Source organism: Elaeis guineensis, chromosome 6 (assembly GCF_000442705.2).
Source record: "Elaeis guineensis isolate ETL-2024a chromosome 6, EG11, whole genome shotgun sequence".
Taxonomy (NCBI): domain Eukaryota; kingdom Viridiplantae; phylum Streptophyta; class Magnoliopsida; order Arecales; family Arecaceae; genus Elaeis; species Elaeis guineensis.
In genome coordinates this window covers 25,161,538-25,185,302 of record NC_025998.2, presented here as the reverse complement: position 1 = coordinate 25,185,302, position 23,765 = coordinate 25,161,538, and the positions used below count along the sequence as shown (strand labels likewise).

Here is a 23,765-nt window from a genome sequence, read left to right as displayed (position 1 = left end):
ACCCGTTAACTGTGCAAGTTGTTTTAGCATGGACCGTTTAATGAATATAGAAACTGTCAAAGTTATTAACAAAAAGGTCTGGCAGATGTAGCCAATAAATCAAGCCTGGGGACTGGGTCTGGAGATAAGATGATCCATGCCCGTCGGATCTACAGGACCATTTGTACATTGATTTCATGAGCCGCTCTTACACGGGAGTAATGTGACCGTCTGCTTATATCAAAAAAAAAAAAAAAAAAACTCCAAGCTTAAAGCAAGACAAAGGAATATAAGAGATGGTAGAATCTGGAATATTGAAAAATTGTATATAAAGTATTCCAGGGCGAAAAGTAAAGAGCATAGGTACTTCAAAAAACCTATGTATGAGTATGAGTAGTGTAGCTAACCATCCAAAAAGAACTGTGCATAAATATAAACAGCAGAGCACCATCCAAAAAGAAGAGAAGATCTGTATTGTTGATAACCTATACTGTAATAACCAACTGCTATAATCCATTGATAAGTTGAGTGGATAGAATGGACAACACTGAAGATAATGAAGATAGCTTAGTTGCCAGCAACAGAACTCATAATAATGACTGTATTGATGTGAACATGGAACATAACATCATGTATAATCTGGAAACAGTAATGAAGTAACCTCGAATTAAATAGAGTATAGCACCATTGAGGCATCCAAGTATTTGTAAGAGTATACTTCCAGAATTTTATTTCTTGAAGAAGTAAGCAGCAGCCTAACAAAGCAGATACATGCTGAAAAAAGTACCAAAGAAGTATAGCAATAAGCTTTGAAGAAAAGATGCACTCCTGAGGATGAATTATAGAATATGAATTTGAACCCTTGACAAGCATGTAGAAGCCGATGTCTTCTTGGCTAATTTTATGGAGTATCAGATAATAGAACTATTGCCACAGTATCAGTAGGCTAGAACGAATGACGACATTATAAAACTATATCCCAAAACTGTGGATATCTATTAAAAGGAAACTGATGCTAAGCATTGCTGCCCAAATGTTCCAACTGAACCAGGTATATGAGTATGTAGTAAATATTAAGATGTACCCCTGAGCATAGGAAGACAACACCAATGTATGTATGAAAAGCGGGACCATGCTACACTAGTAATTGGAATAGCTATTTGGTCGAAAAGTAGCTAACATCTGCAATATATATATATATATATATATATATATATATATATATATATATATATATATATATACACTAAAATAAAAAAGAAGGATATAACCCTTCTCTTTCCTCCTCAGTGATCTTTTTCTCTTTGATCTTTTGTTTTTTTCTTTTTGTCCATCCTCCTTTCTTTTTTCCCTTTCTGTTTCTTCTTTTCCCTTTTTTTTTTCTTATTGTTTCCTTTTGTCATGGTAAGTAATTCTTTTTTGTCTAATTGAGCTGGTAGTATTTCACTGATAAAAACATATGGATTTTCTGGCGTTGGATGTTTCAATGACCAGATAGGCTATCTTTTTTTTTTTTTTTTTTTTGAGGAAGTAAGATACTTCCACCAGCTAGATATATATTAGAAATTGTAAAAAGAGAGTTACAAATGTGAAGAGCGATTTAGTACAAGGTTGCGAAAATATAGGGATAGGCAGAAGTCACATCCAGAACAATATTACATCTTAAAGACAAATAATAATATTGAACTGAGCGAGGAGACAATTATGAAGAAGCATTCAGATATAGAACATTATAGAAAAATCCGCCCATACTTCTCCGCCTAGATAATATATTGTCCGTCTATCTATTATCGAGACTCCAGTCAGAGAGCTCCTTGGAAGCGAAGAATCCATGAAACTTTGTGGCCCCAGCTGGCCGAAATCTATCATAGGGATATGTTATCTCGACACCTGGAATAACTGGGATAACTGAGAATGCATGAGAGTAACATTAGGGTAAGGATCATCCACTAGCCATTCAAGAAAGACAAAGGCAGCTTTCCGGACTGCAGCATATGGCATGTGAGTGCAAAATCTGAAAACTCTGGAGTTTCGTTCCTTTTAGAGGCTTCACACCGAGGTGATAAGTAGGCAGTCTAGGGTAGGAGACATTGCTCTGACTTGGGTAGAGTGACACCATGAAGTCAAAACCTTCGAGAATGATAGTGGCAGATCAGGAACGCTGAACGGAGAGAAGAGATTATGCCAGTAGGTTATAGAAAAAGAACACTGCAGCATTAGATGATTCAAGGTTTCACTACTTGCATTATACAATGGACAATTTTTTGGGGACGAGACACCTCTTTCTTGAGGTTCTCCTTGATTAAAACTTTATCATAATAAGCTAACCAGAAGAATAATTTGGCTTTCTCTAGAATTAGGAGGTTCCAGAATCATTTTCCCAGAGGGGAGATCACTCTATCATGAAGTAAAAACTTATAACAGAAACAAACACTGAAAATACCACTAGAACTCCACTTCCAATGCCATGTATCAAGTTCTGACGAGAGTGTAAAATTCTATAGAAGTGAAGAGAGAGTCTGGAGTTCTCTGTGTGCGTGAAAGTTCATAGGGCTTCTGAAAGAAGTCAGTAGAATTGGTTGTTGCAAGAATTCGAAAGTAAGTAGTTATGCTTCGTTGCAAAGAAGTAGAGATGGGGAAGTAAAGAGTATAATGCACTGTCACTGATCCACTGATCCGATTAGAACCTGATTAAGCGGCTATTGCCCATTGACAGTGAGAACCATCCTACAAATGAAGAAAGGAGCCTAAACACCTTCCTCCAGAAGGGAAAAGTAGTTTGAAGCAGGCGATGAGATGGGCGAAGTAGGGGCCTTCGTGAGTAATAACCATGCCTAATAAAAATGCACCAAGATTTCTGGGAGAACCTGGGAAATCTCCACCACCACTTTAAGAAAAGAGCCTAATTGAGAGTGAGAAGGTTCTTGATTCCAAGACCCCCATACAATCTAAGTCAACAAGCTTGAGTCCAGTTTACTAAATGCTTGATGGAGCTGTGCGATGGTAAGCTATTTTAAAAAAAAAATCTACACTTCTGATTTATTACCTAAATAATAGATGATGGAATTTTCATGATCGACATCTAGAACAGTGGAATAGCATCCAGAATAGAATTAAGTAGTATGAGGCGATCCACCAAAGAAAGAGTTTGTTGCTTCCAACCACTAAGCTTCTTGGAGATTTTATCAATGAGGAAGGACCAATCACCTTGGGTAAGCTTAGAGTAATGGAGTGGGATGCCCAAATACTGAGGGAAAGGATGATACCTTGCAGCCAAGCATGAAGGCCATTGTAGAAGTTAAATCAACGCTGAGGTTGATACTGAAAAGCTGAGTTTTGTGAAAGTTAATACTGAGACCCGATGACAATTTGAAACAATATAAGATCAGCTTAAGGCAATTGATGTTAGATTTCGAGGCACGAGTGAAGATCAATGTATCATTCATAAATTGAAAACATTGGGAGAAGCCATCCAATCCATAAGGACCATTGCAATTTAACAACTGCTGCTGCTAAGCAATCTTTAAGATATTGGTGAGAACGTCCGTAACCAAGATGAAGAGCAAAGGTGAAAGGGGATTTCCATGTTTAAGCCCTCATCAGTTTTTAAACCAATTGCCCACTGAATTATTTATAACCAGAGCTGATTTGGAGATTGAAAGAAGGGTTCGGATCCAACCAATCCATCTGACCCGAAAGTCCCTGTGATATAGAAGGTCAAGCAGAAAATCCCATGAGATGCAATCAAACACTTTTTCAAAATCAATCTTGCAGAGGATGGCTAAAATTTTAGAGTGTCTTATGACTGAGATTTGTTCAGAGATGTAACTCTCAAAGATTAAGCACCCTTTGATGAATGCAGATTGACAATCAAACACCAGTTTAGCCATTTTAGTCTGAAGCCGGTTTGACAACACCTTAGAGATGATCTTAACCATCCCATTCTCAATACTAATCGGCCTATAATCGTGAATCGTAAGGTTGTTGGCTTTCTTGAGGATCAATAAGATGTAAGAATAATTGATCCTATGGAGGTCACACTCACTGGCATAGAATCCAAAAAATAACCTACAGATGTCTTGGCTAAAATACTTCCAATATTTCTAGTAGAAGGACAATTGGAACCCATCTAGACTGGGCGATTTATTTTTTGCTAAGCTGAACACTACTGATTTAATTTCTTCAATGGAGAAAGGGGAGTCTAAAGATGCCAAATCAGGTTGGGGATCGGGATATATCCTCAACCAATCTATATTAGCTCGCTTTATTCTTGGGGTTCCGAGGAATGATTGATAGTAAGATAGAAATGCCTACACAATGTCTGGCTGTGTTTGGAGAATTTAGCCAGTATAATAAATCTTGATGATCAGATTTTTTTCTCAAGCGGTTTGAGGCAAAGACGTGAAAAAACTTGGTATTCCTATCACCTTCGTAAATCCATTTGGAGCAAGAATGTTGCATCCACATTATCTCTTCTTGTTTGAGGAAAGAGTCAAGCTTAATCTTAAGTTCTATTCTTGAGACACGCTCATCAGCAGTAAGACCACATTGCTCTTCCAACTCATCGAGAGCAATTATGGGACTTGAAATGATGTTCTTGTTGGCTAGGATGTTCCCGACTGAAGATTTACTCCAATTTCTTAAATTGGCTCACAGATATCGAAGTTTGAGAATCAAATTTACTGTACTATTGATGGAGGATGGGGCTTCAGACCACTATTTTTGGATCAGATTGTCAAACCCATCCTAGAGGAACCAGAGATTTTCAAATCTAAATGGCTTCGTAAGGGGACCTTGTCTGGAGAGCAAAGGCCTGGTTGAGAGGAGGAGTGGAATGTGATCGAAGGTAATCCGAGGGAGTGGGGAGAGAAAGGAAGTGGGGAACTGGGTGCGCCAAGCAAGGGACACCAGACATCTATCAAGTTTGGCCAGACAGGGCTGCTCTCTGAAATTGGACCAGGTGAACTTGCGTGAAGGTAATTGAAGCTCAATCAAGCCAAGAGAGAAGATAAATTCATTAAATACTCGAGATGACTGATGACTTTTCAAGGTGCCCGCTCTCTCGGCTTGGAATCGGATGGCGTTGAATCTTCGATCAGGGCCTAAGGCAGTTATATAGAGCGAGCAAGGTCTTTAAGCTCACTGAAAAAATCCACCCGACCAAGTTGGTCATGTGGGCCATAAACGTTGGTGATAATGACCTTAGTATTAAATCTTCTAAAGCTAAATTCAGTACTTAGTGAATACTATCCTTGGTGGCATGGTTTCCCCTCAATTTTGTTAGAATCCCATGCTGTTAAAAGATCCCCGACAGATCCTGTTGCCTCTAGTGTGAGATATCCATCGTATTTCGATCCACAGATAGATCGGAGGATGGGGGGAGAGAGGTGGCTCAGCTTGGTTTCTTGAAGGCAAACAATCATGCTGTTGCCTTTCTAAATAAGCTCTTTGGCCATACGTTTTTTATGTGGCAAGCCTAGGCCACGTACATTCCAAAAAAGTAGTAACATTGATTCTGAGCAAACCCAACAAATAAGAAAGGATAATCCCATAGATAGCAAAAAGGGGTATCCATAAGAGCATGGTAGAAGACATACAAAGGAGAACCAAGGGTAGAGCAAATGAGTGGACCATATGACAACCCACACACAAAACAGCTAATATGGGGCTAGATTGATAGATATGATAAGCAGTCTAGAGGCAGTAGTAACTGCCCAAAATACAAAATGATGCCAAAAGTTATCCATTGGTAATCCTAACCAAAACAATGCGGAACTCTAGGGCAAGACGCTTCTCATGCAGATGCAAATGCTCCACCAGGTGTAAAAGGGAAGGAGCAGTGCTCTTGCTCAAGGGACTTCAAGCGCTTAATGGACGAAGCCCGATCATCATCAGGAAGGAGGAGGCCATACTGTTTGGCGATTCTAGAAATATCTTCAGCCATGAGCAAGTTGATATAGAGGAGATAATCAACAGAAAGCGAAGAGTCTTCAATACCTATGGATTTAAGTTTTTTGGAGCAAATACGGGCATTGCGCTTATGAGAGACCAGCCTTGGTGATGGGGACTTGTCAAGAGTCAGACCCTTTAGCATGGAGGCAAAGGCTTGAGCAACTGGAATTGGTGGTTGGGGGGCAAAAGGGTGATCGTCGGGCCTACAGGGATGCAATGATCTGGCAACATATTCGGACCTATAGGCAAGCTAAGGCTAGGAGAATGGATAGGGGGTTCAGACTCCTCATCAGACGAACTAATCTAGAGAAATTTTGAATTTGAATCTTGAGCTAGGGGGTAGGCGCGGCACATAGGAAGGATAAGGCAAGCTTGAGCAGGTCTTGAGGGATATAGATAGTAGGGTTTCGGCTAATCTGATTGAACAGGAGGTTAGAGAACAACCAGAAACAAGAAAAAAGACCGTTGGGACACTCTGGGAGAGAGAGAGAGAGCACCCCGATAGGTAGGCTGCAAGCTAGCAGGGGAGTGATGCCTGTCCGACGAGTTACCACCAGAGGAACTACCTCGACGATGATCAAGACCTTGAGGATGAGAATGATATGCTAACCCGAACCAGAATTCCCACTCAGAGTCACCAAGGTCCATGGGATCATTGCTGCAGGAAGAAGATTGATTTAGGAAAGTGTTGAAGGGTATAAAGAAGTTAACGACAAGTCAGACACGGTACCGAAAAGCTCCAACGGTGACCTCGATAAAGGCAGGGATGGACTCAAGGCTTGCAGACAGGAAGTAGCGATCGAAGCTGGTCAAATCCTCTATACAGATAGTCAAGTGACTAGCTCGAAGGGGAACACCAAAACTAGCGATGATGCTAGCCACGACATTCACATTCCAGCAAACAAGAGGGAGGTCAAATAAACTTGTAGATACTTTAAAACGTAATTGATGAAAAACTCCATCAACCGTCTGATCTCAGGGCGCAACAAGAAGGGTGAAGCCATCACCACGAATATGCCCCAAAGAAGCAAGGCTTTGAACAACCTCAAAGGAAGGATAGGAGACGAAGAAGGTATTATCCGAGGGGAGTTTTTTGGCTGACCAGGAGCTACAAACTCGAGCTTTTCGAGAGAGGGTGATGGATACATCATCGATTTTGATATTCCGGCCAAACTCCTTGACGAAGGCCGCATGAGTCAGGTAAGATGATGTGTCGGCCATTTCTGATATGAAGTCTAAGAAGGTTTTGGCGATGAGACCACTCTGTGGGTGCTCTATCCTTTCCATGACTGGAACAGGAGGTTCTTGACTAGCTATGGGTGAGGCTTTTGGTGGAGGAGTTTTCAATTTGAATGTGGAGAATGCCTTATAATGCTTGAAGGGGTGACCAAATTTTTTGCAGTGGAAGCACCGCAAAGGATTGCGGCACTCGGATTTGAGATGGTCTATGGCCCTGCAGTGGAAATAGCACTCCGTTTTAAAGGCCAAAGGATGAAGGTAGGAGGAGGAATGGGATTTGAAAGATGTTGATCGGGCATATTGAGAGGCGCAGATGCCGACTGTACGGAGGAATGGTGATTAGCTGAATCGCCGTTCCGTCGAACAAAAGATTTGCCATAACGAGCTTGCTGACTGAAGACATGACTATCAGACTTAATGAATCCAACTGTAGAGGCCCGAAATCGAAGGTGAGAAGGCAGTTGGTGAGAAGCCTTAACCACATTATCAATGGAGATGATATAAGAATATAGCTACGTACCAACGACCATCTATGCCCGAGCGAGGTATCCAAACGAACTTTGGAGCTTTATCCAAAATTTCTGGCTCAGGTGCAGATCTGAAAGAAGAATTGTCAAAAAGATGAGAATGATGGAGAGTATTAGCATCGCGAAAACCTGAGAAGCCTAGGGGAAGGGCGTTCGCACTGGTGGCAAGGGCCAAGGTTGACCCGACACATTAGCACTAGAATGCGGTTGGGGCTGGGGCCTCTGGGAGGGAAGACGAGGACGAGCAAAGCAGGGGAGAGGGAGCTGATTCCCTCCAAAGTCACTGGACCTTCTCATATGACCGAATAGGCTATCATGGAGTGCTTGTCCTAGGTAAGTGTGTACTCATTTTAAAACTAACATCCGAGTGGAATTTAGTTGGACCTACGATCCTACATGGTGCATACCATAGCTACTGGGTAGCATCTATCATCACCATCAGGAAATGAATGGTTATCATCAACATCGTATCTAGGGCTAAAATCAAATCGAATATCAATAATTTATCTAGGGCTAAAATCAAATCGAATATCAATAATTCATATCCATTTTAATTTTATCTGACGAATATAAATATAGATATAGATATTATTCGGATGTAAAAATTCATATCCATATTTGTTTTAAACGGATACACATACAATTTGAATACCGAAAAAATGGATATAATTATGGATGTAGATTGGATAATTAAACTTTATGACTACATAATAAAAGATATTAGTAAATAGATCATAAATCAACTTAATAGCATATTTATATGGCTATATATATATTTTTTAAAATAAGTATTATATAAAATTATATAAAATTACAAATAGCTTCAAAAATTCGGATATGGATCGGATAGCTGTTTATTCATATCCATATCTATTTTTTTTTACGAATACGAATATAAATATTAATCGAATTCTCAAAATTCTATCTATATCCAAATTAATTCAGATACGAAGATCCAGACGGATATTATATATACCACTTTTATCTCTAGTTATATCACATATTATAGGTAAGATTATGTTGTTCGATAAATATCCATACAGCACTCTACAGTAAAAACAGCGCATCCTGTTTGGAACCTGTATTTAGTTAGTTTACAATGAAATTGCGTGATAATTTGTGAAAACCATGATCCATTTATCCTGGAATAACACTTTTTTGAGATTCTCGGCAAACTTCCGCGAAACTTATTGGCGCTCTCCTACTTCATTTCTTGCGCTTTCTCAAACAAGGCCACCATAATATTTCTTGCAGAACGGCTATTAATTTGCACCAGCGACGAAGCGCTGAATATAATAATGCAACTAGCTTGATATTTTCTTTCCAGCTGGTTTCTCCAACAACGCCCATGGTTACCAAGCTTACCATCAAGGAAATATTCCAGTACCCAAATACCTTAGCTCCATATATATGTGATGCAGGGATGGAAGGACATTAACTGTTGTCTTGCACAGATAAAAGAAAAGAGGAAGCAAATCAAGGAAGCTTGCTGGTCACCTCCCAACCCGGTATTTTTGTTATTACGTAAAGCAATCAAAAAGGTTTTTTTTGGGTGGTACAAGGGGTAACTTTTTTTTTGTTAAAAAAAAAAAAAAGAGGAAGACAAGGGACCGGTGGGATCCGCGGGCTGCGTCACACCTTTCAACGCCCTTTTTCCTATGTTGTTGCAATATGATAAATCCACCCATCATACATTATCCATTTTTTTATTTCTTTGAGAGATCATCATACATTATTCATGGATGGGGAATTAGGGCATCTAAAATTGCTGTGTCGAGGTTTTACACCCAACTAATTATGGGTTCCATAACTTGCTTTGCTTCTCCAAACTTTTCCTATAATCAATGCTATTGAAAGTAAGATAAAAAATTTAAGTGGTCTTGCAGAATTCCATTGCTGCAGTAATATCTAGACTGTCATTCTTATATGTCAAACTCCAAAATGTTTGGTCTCTAAACTTGTCGCCATTATAAAGATCATGACTAGCCATCAAATTCAACGCCACTCAGAGTTTGGTGGTAAGGTATCATTTTCAGACACAAGATATGTAATATCACATAAGGTGAGGATAAAGATATTGTACTAACACAGGAATAGAGATCCTCCTTGCTAATAATTATACACCTAAAGCTTTATCCTTAGTGACTAGCCATTCTCTTAGTGAGAAATATTGGTTGCAGATTTTGCTTTCGTTGAGTACTTTTGATGCTTGACAAGGCTTCAACTTCCAAATCCAATTCTTTCAGTTTACTTCTGATGGCAATTTCCATATGACTGATCAATTAAGCAACATGTTGGGCACTAAAGAAATTCACGTGCTTATGAAAATTATGTCATTACCAATAATAATACATGACAACCTTCATAAGAGGCTTAACAATTTCATTGTCATCCAAGATAAAGTTCTTCAATCCATCTTTAACAAAAATATAAAATCACTTTTCATAAAAAGGAGAGTAGTATTTACTACTTGATTTGTCCTTCACGTGAGGTAGAGGTTAAATGTATGACATGTACCAAGCAATAAATTAATTAGAATGTTAATAAAGATATCAAAAGAAAAAAATAATTAGTTCAAACTATGATCAATTCGATCTATTGAGATTTTGGAGTCCAAAGACCACGTTGATGTAAAGGTAGGTGGCATATGAGTTTTTTATTGTTGTATTGACTGTCTCACACAGCCATTGAAGATGCACCCACTCGCATCAGCCACCAAAGGGTCTCGAAGATAATCCGGCAGGTTTTTCACAACTTGGAACCACTACGATCAGCAGAAAAAAATAAAACCATGGAATCAGATACTTTGTTAGTGTCTCTGGATGCATGTTTGGCTACATAAGATGTAGTACTCAATTTTAATCTCCAAATGTCTAGCAATAATGGATAAATAGATCCTCATCAAAATCCCACTACCTTAATCCAAGATACGACTATTTTAAAATTGTGTTCCAATATGATGTGCTTCCCATGACAGCTTCTTGCTGCAACAAAAACTGCTCTGAAATTATCAAAGATAAAATCTGCATGCATCATCGATTTGATCTTTATTCCTTCCATATCATCATCAAAATTGATGTTGACAAAGTTAATATCAGCATGAATGTTCTTAAGTAAAAGAAATCAAATGAGATGCAGAAACCGTAGTTACGAAATTCTAGTTTTTCATGAAACCCAGCAACCCTTCAATTGCTTATAACTCGTATGAAGTTTAAGTAACTGGTACAGGGCTCTTAAACCAAATCTCAGTATCTCCATGCACGGTGGCTCACTTTCCTACTGTCACCACCATCTACCTTAAACCTTTATATTTTTTTATTATAAATATCTACTCCATTTCTATTTTTTTTATTCGACTAGCAAATGAGCGTTCTTACCAACTTGTTAACTTTTAATATAAAACGATAGCAATCCAAGTTGAGAGGTCACATGCTTTTTTAAAACGACATTTCGTCTTGTAACCCACAAATAAAACACCCAGGAGAGAACAAGAATATATTGTATAAAAAAAGTTAAAAAGAAAAATAAAAAAAGAAAGCATCCATGTTGCGTCCTTTTTTTTAAAAAAAAAATAATAATAATAAAATATTGCGTCCTTCCAGAAGCCGATAGGTACTCTTGCGTGTTCCCACTTGCCGTCCTCTTGGGTGAAGCCCACCGAACCACGTCGACGTCACGAGCTTATCCATCGAGGATCCACCGAACGGACGGCCCAGACAGGGTCTACACGGTCAAATCCGACCGCGCTAATACTCGGGATTACGGTCTGTCCGATCGAGATCCGACGGTATGGAGTTGGCTACAGAGCTACCACGTCAGGTCAAAGTCTGCAAAGTTGGAGGAGGCGTCGCCTTCCCGCGTGTCAAAGCAACGTCTACCAGGCGTCATGCGTGTCGTGAGCGCGCGCGACAGGTCACGTGCGGGTTCTCGATAGACCACGGGGCTGGACCCCGCTACATTGCATGCGTGGATAACGGGAGCGCCGGGGGGGGCCGATCGGACGGCTGCAGTTTGGTTGCCGCGTGGCGCGTACGCACGGGTTGGATGGTCGGCAGGCTGGCAGTCACGGTGCCGTTAGGTCGAGGCCTGTCAACACGCGGGAACGCTGACCCGTGCGGCGCCTGCGAGTGACGCCGTTAGGCGTACGGTCGCTCCATGGGGTCCTTATAAAGCCGCAGCTCGGAAATTTTTGAGCTGTAATTCTGGGAGAAGGAAAAAAGAAGCATATGCGTAGAGAGAGGATTGAGAAGAAGAGAGTCAAGAGTTTGGATCAATTTCGAGGGCTTACAGGTGAGAATTCATGCAATTCTGATGGATTTTTTTTAGCAATTTTCATTCTCAGATCGGTCTTTTCCCTTTTTTCCACTCATTTCTTTTTGTTTTGTGGGGGGCGGGGGAGTTCGTGGTTAAATTTGAAGTAATATGCGGATTTTGCTATTTTGCTCGAATTTGATGGCGACTTAAGGAAAGGGTTCTTTTTGTGTGATGGACTTAGGGTTTGGACTAGAATTGCTTGTCGATGGAGTTTCTATAGAATTTTGATGGTGCGGAAACGTTTTATCTGGAGGGGAAAGATCTCTACTTTTTTGTGGTAGGAAGCGTCGGAGTTATTTGAGATGATAGTTTTAGTTACTTATTTAGTTATCTATCTATCTATCATTTTATCTATATACTTATTGTCTTCTACGCTCAAAATTATGAAATTTATAAATATTTTGATTCTAAGGGTTGCAGATGAAGGGAAAAAGAGAAGAAATATGTGTGGGAACAATATGTCAATATGTGTGCTATTATTTGACTTTTTCTTGAGTTCCAGTCCAACATCTTACGAGTTATTTGGGATTAGGATCAAATTTCTAGTTATCACAAGAAAGATAATTGGCAGTTAGAAAAAGAATGTCTAGATATGTATGTATGCATATTACTTCTTGTTTTGTGTTGATTGTTTAGCTGCTTGTACTTAAATCCATCAAAATTCTCTGTTTCTCTAATTGTTTTGTTTTATTACATGGTACTGGAAAGATGACTGAGCAAAAAGGAAGTCAGCTATTGTGTTGTCGGTCAATTTTATAATGAATTTTAACGTTAAAATAGTCATGGTTGTTCTTAAACACGGGAACCTTTACCTGTTGTGTATGCATAGTTCATGTAATTCATCTGCATGTATTGGTACCGTTGTCTGAATACCACCATCTCCATTTGATGCATAAGCAGATCCATGTTTATCTGTTCTTTGCTCTGTGCCTGTGATGGTACTGCTGAATACCAAGCAAAGCTTCTGAAAATTGAACACAGAGACTCTTATCTGATTCTGGAGCAAGTTGGATTTTGGACATCTTAAGATTGTTTATGTTTTCGGGCTGTTTTAGTGTCATAAGATATTATTCTATTAAATTGACAAGTTTAAAGTTAATTTCTGATCATAATGTTTTAGCTGTTATTATATATGAAAAATTTGAAAGCCTGCCTGATCTAATTTACTTGAAGGAGCAAGAATAATGATTTGCAGTGCATTATGTGAAGTGTGGCAAAGGAATTTTATCCACAACAGTTAAGTCATTTATTTTGCAAGCTAGAAAAAGTGGGAGAAGTTTTGTTGGTGCGGTAGGGCGATCTGCATTTACTGGGGCAATATCATTATTACTAGTTATGTTGGAATATTTAAGCATCAGATGGGACTTTTGGAACCCAAACAGAGGTAAGCTAGGAGTTGTTTACGGACTGAACCAAAACTCCTACACTGTTAGATTGTAGCAGATATATAAATGCTGATCAAGGACATGATGTATTAATGGTTAAGAGATAGCCCACTGTACATATGTTTAGGGGCTGTTTTCATGCTGGGGAGATCTTTTTTTAAAAACACAGAGGATGCAGGGCGCTTTGAAGAGATTGGGAAGCCAAGTGACAAGTAATCCCTCCTTTTGAGGGGTAAGACTAATCATTTTCCAGGAGGAATTAGTTATCCTGAAAAAAATAGGGATTAATTGTCACCAGTGGGTGCCACCTTGAGCCAGATGTCCAAACAGACCCTTCGTCTTATACATATTCCTATAGTTACTTAAAATTGATTATTTTAGTATCTACATTTAATCAAAATCGACACAATATTATTGTCGATTTGAGGTGTAAGAAGGAAAAAATAATCATGAGCAACAAAGGAAAGACAAAAGAACAAGATAGAAGATAAAGGGGGCAAAATGGCAGAAGTTTTGGTTTCAGTGGTCGGAAAGGATAGAACTTAAAAGAGAAAAATGCTGAGAGAATGGAGAAGAAAAACGACGGAAAGAGAAATTGAGAAATGGATGGAATGAGTGCATCCTATTCAGTCAGACAGCTGGATTGAGGAGACCCTTCATTGACATGTAATGAGTTACTTATGTGGAGTATGGAGACTAGTTGTGTGTTCATAAGGAGAAAGACATTTTTTTCTTACATCAGAGTATTATGATATACTTGCATCATTTTATTAGGTTATGCACATCTTGAAAAAAATCAAACTTAAGAAAAGAAAGAAATATTTAGATTATGCTAGATGGTATGATAGACACTGCATTCTGATTATGAAATTAATGATGAAGTATATTAAACGTTTTAAATTGAATACAACATGCTAGAAACTGTTCTGCTAATATGCTTGTTTGTTGTTGTTAATTTTCAGAGTTTGGCATGGTAGATCAGACCCTTGATTTGCTTCATAGCATCTCGATGTGCTGTTTATAATCTACTCACTTGAAATTTAAGATGCATGTCCATTTTCATTGGTGATTTATTTCTTCAATTGAATGAGTGTTTTCCATGTTCTTCTTTAGCATGCTGATAAGGTAAGTTTCCTTAGAGTTTGCGTCGGAAATGTCGCATAACAGATTGAATGACAGTGTTTTCCTTTTGACTTTTATAAGTGAGATATTGACTGTCAAGTTTACAAAGACATACCTTCATGTGATTCCATGCACTCGGTTTATCATAAAATAGAAAAATATGCTGTAATTGTCCTACTGCAGCTACTAGGATACCCATAATGGAATCTGCAACCTGGTTTCCTAGAAAATTATTTCAACTGTCTCACCTAGAAAGCTACAAAATTTATTCTAAATAGAATATTTGCAGAAAAGATGATATTACTAAGTAAACCTAAAATTTTTTGTGCTTACTAAAACTTTTATGTGTAAGGATGATCTCAGCATAAGATGAATTTACATTTAGTCCTCATTCGCATATATGCTCAACATGTGATTTTACACTGTAAGTGAAAAGCTTGTTATCCTCAAGCAATTTTGTGGAATCAGTTTTAAGCATATGGATGTGCATTGCCACTTATCAGCTCTATTGGCTGCCCACATTTTCGAGGAATTAACTTTATAGTGCACTCTGAGGTATCAGATAACCATGCATATCTAGATATTATATTGCCAGGTGGGCCTTCAAAGTATGAAATAGTTTGTTCCACTCAGCTTCTCTATCTGTTTCTCTTAGTTCCAGATTGTCAGTCACTACTAAACTCATTGCTGTTATTAATGCTCTGATCTTATAGACTTATGAATAAATCTTTCTGCAGCTGTGCTACATGTGAGTGGTTAGAGTTAGTATTACCATTTCTGTACGTGGTTTGTGATCAGCTTCACAGATCCATGCTAATCTTGTGATAGTTGTGATCTGCTGGGGAGAGAATTTGGAGGAAGGGAGGAGTAGCAGGATCTAGAAGACAATTTCAATATACTGAAAATATCAGATTCCATCTAAAAGGCAAACCTAGTATCATGAAAAGATTGCAGGATTCAAGTTCTCCATGATGCTTGATGTTTCTCTCCCTGAGCCCCTTCTAGGCCAGCAAACACCCATGTGTGAGATGTCACATAAGTATGCTTGGCAGAATCCATGCATCCCTAAATTGCAGAAATTAGATCAATATGGTATATATACATGCATGCATGTATGGTCGTAGTCAGCTTTGTAACTGTCTAAATTCCATGGCTGAGTAATACATTTGGCTGGAACAAATCATATATCTTTTTTTTTTTTTTCCAATTATTTTTTTCCTTGTACTTGTTGACTTGCACTTTGCACTAATAAGCATGATTTTTGATCATCTTCTATCACTTTATTAGCTAATGAATCTGTTTTCATTCTTCCATGCAGAAATCTCATGAATAACTGATGCCCATCCTTCTAGCATGGACTCGCATCAGCTTTTCAGATGTGGATTGACTGGTGCAGATGCGTCCTCTGAATTCCCTTCTCCAAGAACTCTAGCACACAGTGAATGGGCATTGGGTTCCATTAAACTTGGTCTAGGAAACTCACCCAATTCTCCTCTTTCCAGCCAGTTCGATTGCGATACTTTGTCTATACTAAGCAGCAGCCAGGAGCAGTATAGCTCCACAGAGACCATCTCAGGAGTTAGCCCTTCTCAGTACTCACCACTAGAAACCAACAGCTCATTCAAGCAAACCCACATTCATCCTGCAGAGAGTATCCAGGTACCATCTAATTCATTTTATGCAGTTTCCAAGCAAAGCATGAGGCGTGCTCTACAAAAAATTGAGTCTGTTCTTATGGCCCCTGATACTGATGATGCAACAACTAGTACAAATGTGGAGTCTGACGAAAACAAACAGCTTCAGTTCACAAAGCAGCGATCAAGGACCTGGAGCCATGAGTCTCAAATGGAACCACCTGCTCTCATCCGGCCCCAGTCCACTTCTGGTAGATTTCCAAAAGCAAGTCATGAAGTCCATCCTGAGAAACGTCTGAGAGAGATGAAGGAATTTTCAGAGAGTGACGTGAAACAGATGTTGATAAGGTGTGCCGAAGCTTTGTCTGAGGACAAGATAAATGAATTTGAAATGCTAGTCCAAGAAGCCCGTGCTCTTGTCTCCATTGTTGGAGAACCTATCCAGCGTCTGGGTGCTTACATGGTAGAAGGCCTGGTGGCAAGGAAGGAGTCTTCTGGCACCAACATCTACCGTGCCTTGAGGTGCCAGAAGCCAGAAAGCAAGGAACTTCTTTCTTACATGCGAATCTTATATGATATCTGCCCTTACTTCAAATTTGGTTACATGGCAGCCAATGGAGCAATTGCTGAAGCACTGAGGAATGAGGACAGAATCCACATTATAGACTTTCAAATTGCTCAAGGGACTCAGTGGATCACTCTAATACAGGCATTAGCTGCTAGGCCTGGGGGTCCTCCACATGTTCGGATCACGGGGATCGATGATCCGGTGTCAGAATATGCCCGAGGAGATGGTTTACAGCTTGTTGGGAAGATGTTGTCTGATATGTCCAAGAAGTTCAACATCCCTTTGGAGTTCCATAGTCTTTCTGTCTATGGACCACAGGTCACCAGAGAGATGCTAGACATTCGACCAGGTGAAGCACTTGCCGTGAATTTTACTCTTCAGCTCCACCACACCCCCGATGAAAGCGTTGACGTGAACAACCCCAGGGATGGGTTGCTGAGGATGGTGAAGGGGTTGTCACCAAAAGTGACTACTTTGGTGGAGCAGGAGTCCAACACCAACACAACCCCATTCTTGACGAGATGCATGGAGACATTGGATTACTACTCTGCAATGTTCGAATCAATTGATGTGACGCTGCCAAGGGATAGCAAAGAGAGGATAAATGTGGAGCAGCACTGCCTGGCAAAGGACATAGTTAATATCATTGCATGCGAAGGGGAGGAGAGGGTGGAGAGACATGAGCTGCTTGGGAAGTGGAGATCCAGACTGACCATGGCAGGATTCAAGCCTTTCCCACTAAGCTCTTATGTGAATTCGGTGATAAAGAATCTGCTGGGATGTTACTCTGATAAGTATACATTGGTGGAGAAAGATGGTGCAATGTTATTGGGTTGGAAGAATAGGAACCTGATCTCAGCATCTGCATGGCACTGATTGTAGAACTTTAGGCAGATAAATTTAGGAAAACAGGTCAGCCAATAATGGACGATCCCATTAAGTTTTGTGTGATCCTAGTGTTGTATCTACATGATGCTGGTTCATTTATTTCTTTATATGTATGTACATGTGAATGCTGCATCTGATGTTGTAATCCTTGCATAGGGCAGGACAGTCTTTTGAGCAGTTGAGGAAGTTAATTTTTCTGTTCTCTATTTTGTTTGTTTATTTATTTATAACTAGGATTTGTAGAAGCCTGGCTGATTTACCAACTCAGCCCAGCCACTTGGCATCCTTTGCTTTGTTCATGAGATTACTAATTTATTCATTTATTTCTAAAATGTTCTCATGTATGATCTACTAAAAGAAAAAAAATGATGAGAACATCATGTCATTGATGTAATTGGGAGTCATTTAACACTGAACAAAGATGTAATTTAGGTAAAATATTAAACAAAATGAGTAGTTCAATCTTAACAATGGACCCTTGTGCCAACTCTTAAGAGGTAGCTTCATGAACTTAATTTGCGAATCCTCTACTTCATTCATTAAGCTTTAATCTTATTTATGTAACTTCATCTTTCACTTAATCTTTCATGCACCTAGATCCTAGAAGATGAAACTGACAGACCTATAGTACCTCTTGCCCATCAATGATTGAGCATCATCTTCATTTCTCTCTCTCCTAATTTGCAACCCACATTAGTTTTGCATTCTAAAGTATTTTCAGGTCCTCATCCTTTAAGGCTTTTTCCGCGGATTTTCAAGTTACTATTGAACCTTATCTCATAGGTTAACACTAAATCATGTGCAAATAGCCTGAAGTATGGTAAACTTCTTGAATATTGATATTTGATAGCACAAAGTATGGTAAACTTCTTGAAAATTGATAGCAAAAAAAAAAAAAACTGACAAATAAATTTGAGCAAGTGCCAAACCTTGATTTAGGTCCACCATGATGGGAAATTCAACTGTTGCACAGCAAAAAATCCTGATATTTATCATTCATCCAGCGCACATTCCCATGACAATTCAAAGTATCTTTTATGCATCTTCAACTTCTGCAAATCGCTTATCTACACCTTTCATTCTTAATTTCTTACAGCCATCAAATTATCTCTTCCCAGTTTATTAGTTCATCTTATGCATTCTTCAAGTCAACATAAGAATAACGTTTCAGATCCTTTCAATGGTGAAAACTATGATAATACAAACAGCAAAATGTTAATAGTTTAGAAGAGAGAAAGTATTACAATGTGATCCACAAACAAATTATTTTGAAACATATTGTGTACAAGTTAATCAAGTTGGAAAGCTAGTTTTCGAGAAAGGTGGCCTATAGATGAGGTGTTATTAGAAAACACACATTTGGATGTGACTTGGGTTCAGGGAATAATCATGGTAAACCAAGTCCCAACCCACAGACACACGCCTTTTCTTTTCTTTCCTTTTCTTTCTTGTGGGGTTCCAAAAACAGACAAGACACTCGTAGGCACTCAAAATTTAAGCACGTTTAGTTCTCTGCATCTCATTCCAGAGCATCATCCTTTCTCATTCAGAAGGAAAAGAAATACCTATAGCTTATTCTGTCCATTGTCCCACAAAAAAGCCAGTTTTAGGCTTAATTACCAGCTTCCATGTGGTCCACAGGAATTAACGAAGAGGAGTTACATCATACCCATGATGTTGACTGGACGTTAAAAGTATATAGGAGATGTGGAATAGAAGGATACAATTTGATAAAAAAGTCACATCGTGTTTAAGGGAAAAGGAAATTCCTATGCTCACATAAAATCATCATCAAGCAAGATAAAGACCTCAACCTCACCAACTGAACTTGCCATTCAAATTAGCTTTATGGTCCACAAACTATGCAAGCTAAGAACAAGAAGCATCGATCAAACAGATTTCTTCTTCGCTGTGATCATGATGTAGCCAACAAGTATCCTCGTGCACACACAATATGAGGATGGCATATTCTTGGGGCGAAAAGTACCTATAAAGTGATTGCCCTTCATAAATGGTTGTCATAAAAAAAAAAAAAAAAAAAAAAAAAAAATTCAAGATAAAAAAAATTTCTTGAGCTTATTTCACTATTCCTACGAGGTTGGACTGAAAATTCTATAGGAATCGGATCTGTTAGTCTATCTAACTTTTATTTCTTAAGAATCTATCTAAATCTAACTCAGATTCTAATTTTTGGACCGAAGAAATTATAAAAAAAAAAGTCCTATAAAGATTCTTTCCCGTATAATTTAGGATGAATGCGGTTTGGTTGATATGTAATCACGTTTAAATATATGATTTAATCTATGAATCCTATGAAATATTTTAATTCAATCCTATAGGAATAATCAAATAGGCCTTTACTAATTCGAAACAGTAAAAAAGGTAATGAATAAAACGAACTAGAACGATGACTCAGCACGTATAAGGGGTAAATATTAATAGGCTAACGGCCAAAAGCAAGGAACCTACCGCCATGTCCGCCAACTCTATCACCTTCCTCTATATTGGATTATCCTGTAACAATTTTTCTTAAAAAAGTATTCAAATTAAAAGATATTTGAAATGGAAACAAAGAAATAAAAATGAATGCGAATATAATAAGGGTCTATTTAGATTTTTTTATGGGATTAGACTAAAAATCTTATAGAATTCATAAATTGAGTTTATACAACCAACAAGATTATAAGCTAAAAACTGAGCTAGATCAATATTCATAAATAACCTAGAAATAGCTTTATAGCATGGCAGCTTGAATCTTATGGTAAGAAAAAAGATCTCATCAAATCTTTTTTCTTCTTATAAGAATGGACTGAAAAAAGTCTAGTTAATATGGGCTGGGCTAAGTCTTATATTTTATAATTTTTGAAATTTTGTTCCAATCCTAAGGCTCTAATATAATTATCCAGACAGACCGTAAAATATAAAAGAAATTCGTCAGGCATCATAGAGACAAAAGAATCGGCTTCAAAAGATCGAGAGAAGATATAAAATAATTCTCCTAAAGGTTTGCGCATGAAGAAGAGAAAGAGAGCAGAATAAAGAGAGAAAAAACTTTAGAGAGAAAAATAGATCCCAGAATGAAGCCGTTCTCTTGTCTGAGAAAATTTTGGTATGATCTGATAATCTCTCTAGGAGAAAGGAAATGTAGGAGAGATAAAAAGATCTTCCTTCTTTCTGGATCGAAAAGTTCTGAATTCTTTATCTGAGATCTTGAGACTTTATTTGGGAGATTTGGAGGATGTCGATCCGCGGGGATACAACGTATCAAGTGACCTGCAGACTAGAGCTGGCCAAGCACAGGTTCCTCAATTGGAACTGCTTGGAGGTAGGCGACATCTTTCGACAGATTGAGCAAGTTGAGGCTGATATTCTGGAGATGCAACTGAGAGAGGACCGTGGAGGTGCTTACCCAAGTCTGAGTTGGGGGTGCTGCGAGATAAGCTTTCTGAGCACCATTTTCTTTTGAGGCAGCAGGAGATATTATGGAGGCAGAAGTTTCAGATTCAGTGGCTTCAGGAGGGAGATCAGAATACTAGATTCTTCCATCAGTCCATCATGATTCGATGATCCACTAACCGCATCAGGCAGCTGCAAAGGAGTGATGGTAGTGTTGTGGATGATAGTGGAGGGATCCGCTCGGAGATCCTCCATTTTTTTTAGAGATCGGTGGACGAGGTCGCTGGGTGAGGATGTTTCCATCCCGGGTGCTCAGCCATTTACTCATATCTTCGAGCAGGAGGATGTGTTTTTGACTAGATCTGTGTCTTCTGAGAAGGTGCGTGGGGCCCTGTGGTCTCTTGATGAGGATAAAATCTTAGATCCTGATGGTTTTCCTCTGCTCTTTTTCCGACGGTATTGGTCAATCATCCGGGAGGAGGTGGTGCAGGCGGCATTCGCATCCAGAGATATTCTAGGGGATTGGAAGCGGACCCTTGTTATCCTTATCTTGAAACGGCTAGACGCTTCGAGTCCCAAGCACTTCAGGCGCATCAGCCTTTGCACTACCCTTTACAAAGTTTGTGCTAGGGTTCTGGTTGGACGGTTGAAGCCGTTGATGCCCCATCTGATCTATCCCAAGCAGGATGCTTTTGTTAGTAGTCGGTCTATTACCAATAATGTCTTGCTTGCCTAAGAGTTTATACATGACCTCTAGAGAGCTCTTGGTCGCCGCAGCCTCATGGCGATTAAGATTGATATAGAGCAGGCATATGATCGGTTGAGCTGGGCTTTCCTCCGATGAACTTTGCAAGAGCTAGATTTCGATGAGGTATAGATTGTTTGGATCATGGACTGTGTCAAACGCCCGAGCATCGCCATCCTCATCAACGGCACCTCGATGGAGTACTTTCTTTCTTTTGTGGGCCTTTGCCAAGGTTGTCCTCTCTCACCTTATTTATTTTATGTGCTGATGCTTTATCCCAAGCATTGAGGTTTACGATTCAGGGCCAGGCCCTGGAGCCGTTTTGGCACACCCCTGCTACCCAGCTACTCTCGCATCTTCTTTTTGCAGACGATTGCCTCCTCCTCAGATGTGCTTCGACCCAAAATATGGAGTCCTTTGCTGCTATTGGTAGGGCTTACTGTCGAGCCTCTGGGCAGTTGGTCAATATTCAGAAGTCTGCGATCTTCTTCAGCCCACAGACGAAGCCCCAAGTCAAGTTGGTAATCAGGGAGCTCCTGGGGATTCGTAAGTAGTCTGGGACACTGACCTACCTTGGTGTTCCAATCATCGATCGTCGACTGCAATGGGTGGAGTGTAGGCACTTAGAGCAGTGGATCCAGGAGCACCTTCAGGGCAGGCAGGTTAGCGCCCTCTCTTTCATGGGGAGGATGATTTTGGTGATCGGTGCTAAGCTCAGTTCCTATCTATCTCCTGGCCAATACAATTGTCCTAGTTGCTTGTATTAGATAGATGGATCAGTAGCTTCACAACTTTCTCTGAAGATCTGGGCGCGATCATCATCCACTCCATCTACTCTCTTGGGAGGTTGTGTATCAGCCTTTGCGGGATGGTTGCCTGGAGATCCATTCTTTATTGGCGAGGAAGGAGGCTTTGATTGTCAGATATGCTGTTAGATTTTTGCTCCAACCAGACTATTTGTGGAGTAGTGTGATGCGAGCCTGCTATGATGAGTGGAGCTAGGGGACCCCTATCCAGCCGGCTAGAGGATGCTCCTTCATCTGGAGAGAGATTTGTATTCGAAGGCCCGAGGTGATGGAACAGGTCAGTTATTTGATGGGCGACGGTCACCCAGTCACAGTGATCCAAGATGCTTGGGTCTCTACTGTCCTCTTATCTCACTGGCTGACCTTTGTGAGCATCGAGGTGGAGAACCACACGTGGGTGTCTGACCTCATCACTGCTGATGCTTTGGGTTGGAGAGTACAGAAGATTACTCGCTACTTTGGGAGGCCACTTGTAGAACGGATCCTTACCATCTCGCTTTCGATGCACCCTACACAGGATGAGAGGGTCTGGGGTTACTTCTCCTGCTCGAAGGTTTCCTTGAGAGACTGCTCCCATTTATACACTCCACTGTCTTCCAGACAGATTGAGGCCATCTGGATTTGAAGAGTCACTGCTCATCCTCGATGTGGACTTTTCTTTGGAAGCTTGCCTGGGACTGGCTCCATACTCGAACTTTACTTCGGAAGCGAGACATGGAGGTTCCAACCTTGTGCCTGATTTATAGGATGGAGGATGAGTCTGCGGAGCATGCTGTCCTGCACTGCCCTAAGGCAAGGATGATTTGGAGACGGATGGGTGATTATCCTTAGGAGAGAAGTCTTGGCCCTTGGTTGGCATCTTTTCTGAGTTTGATCCATCAGAGTGTTGCTGACAAGATGTTTATTGCTGGAGGGTGGCTGGCTTATATTGTCTACCAGATCTGGCTGTCTAGGAACAGCCTTATCTTCAACGATAAGGTGATTCCTGTTCATCGAATGCTGGAGCGAGCTGTTTGTTTAGCTCAGGAGTATTATTAATTTGATACTACTGCTTTGTCTCTTGACATTCTCGATCTTTGGAGCTTCCTGACTGCTCCAGCAGTGACCCATAGGGTTCTTTCCATTTCATGAGAGCCCCCACCCTCAGAGTTCGTCAAGGTAAACTTCGATAGCAGTGTCCAAGCGGACGGGAGCAAAGCTGGCTTTGTTA

At 39.8% G+C, this 23,765-nt stretch overlaps 1 protein-coding gene across 1 annotated transcript; it reads left to right on the top strand.

The window, feature by feature from the left end:
• Positions 1 to 11,862: 11,862 nt before the first annotated feature.
• On the top strand, positions 11,863 to 17,740 carry LOC140858545 (chitin-inducible gibberellin-responsive protein 1-like). The gene is made up of 2 exons (XM_073259395.1): positions 11,863 to 11,987; positions 15,837 to 17,740. The coding sequence occupies exon 2, from the start codon at positions 15,872 to 15,874 to the stop codon at positions 17,594 to 17,596; it is 1,725 nt and encodes a 574-aa protein (XP_073115496.1). The 5' UTR covers positions 11,863 to 11,987; positions 15,837 to 15,871; the 3' UTR covers positions 17,597 to 17,740.
• The last annotated feature ends 6,025 nt before the right edge of the window (positions 17,741 to 23,765 follow it).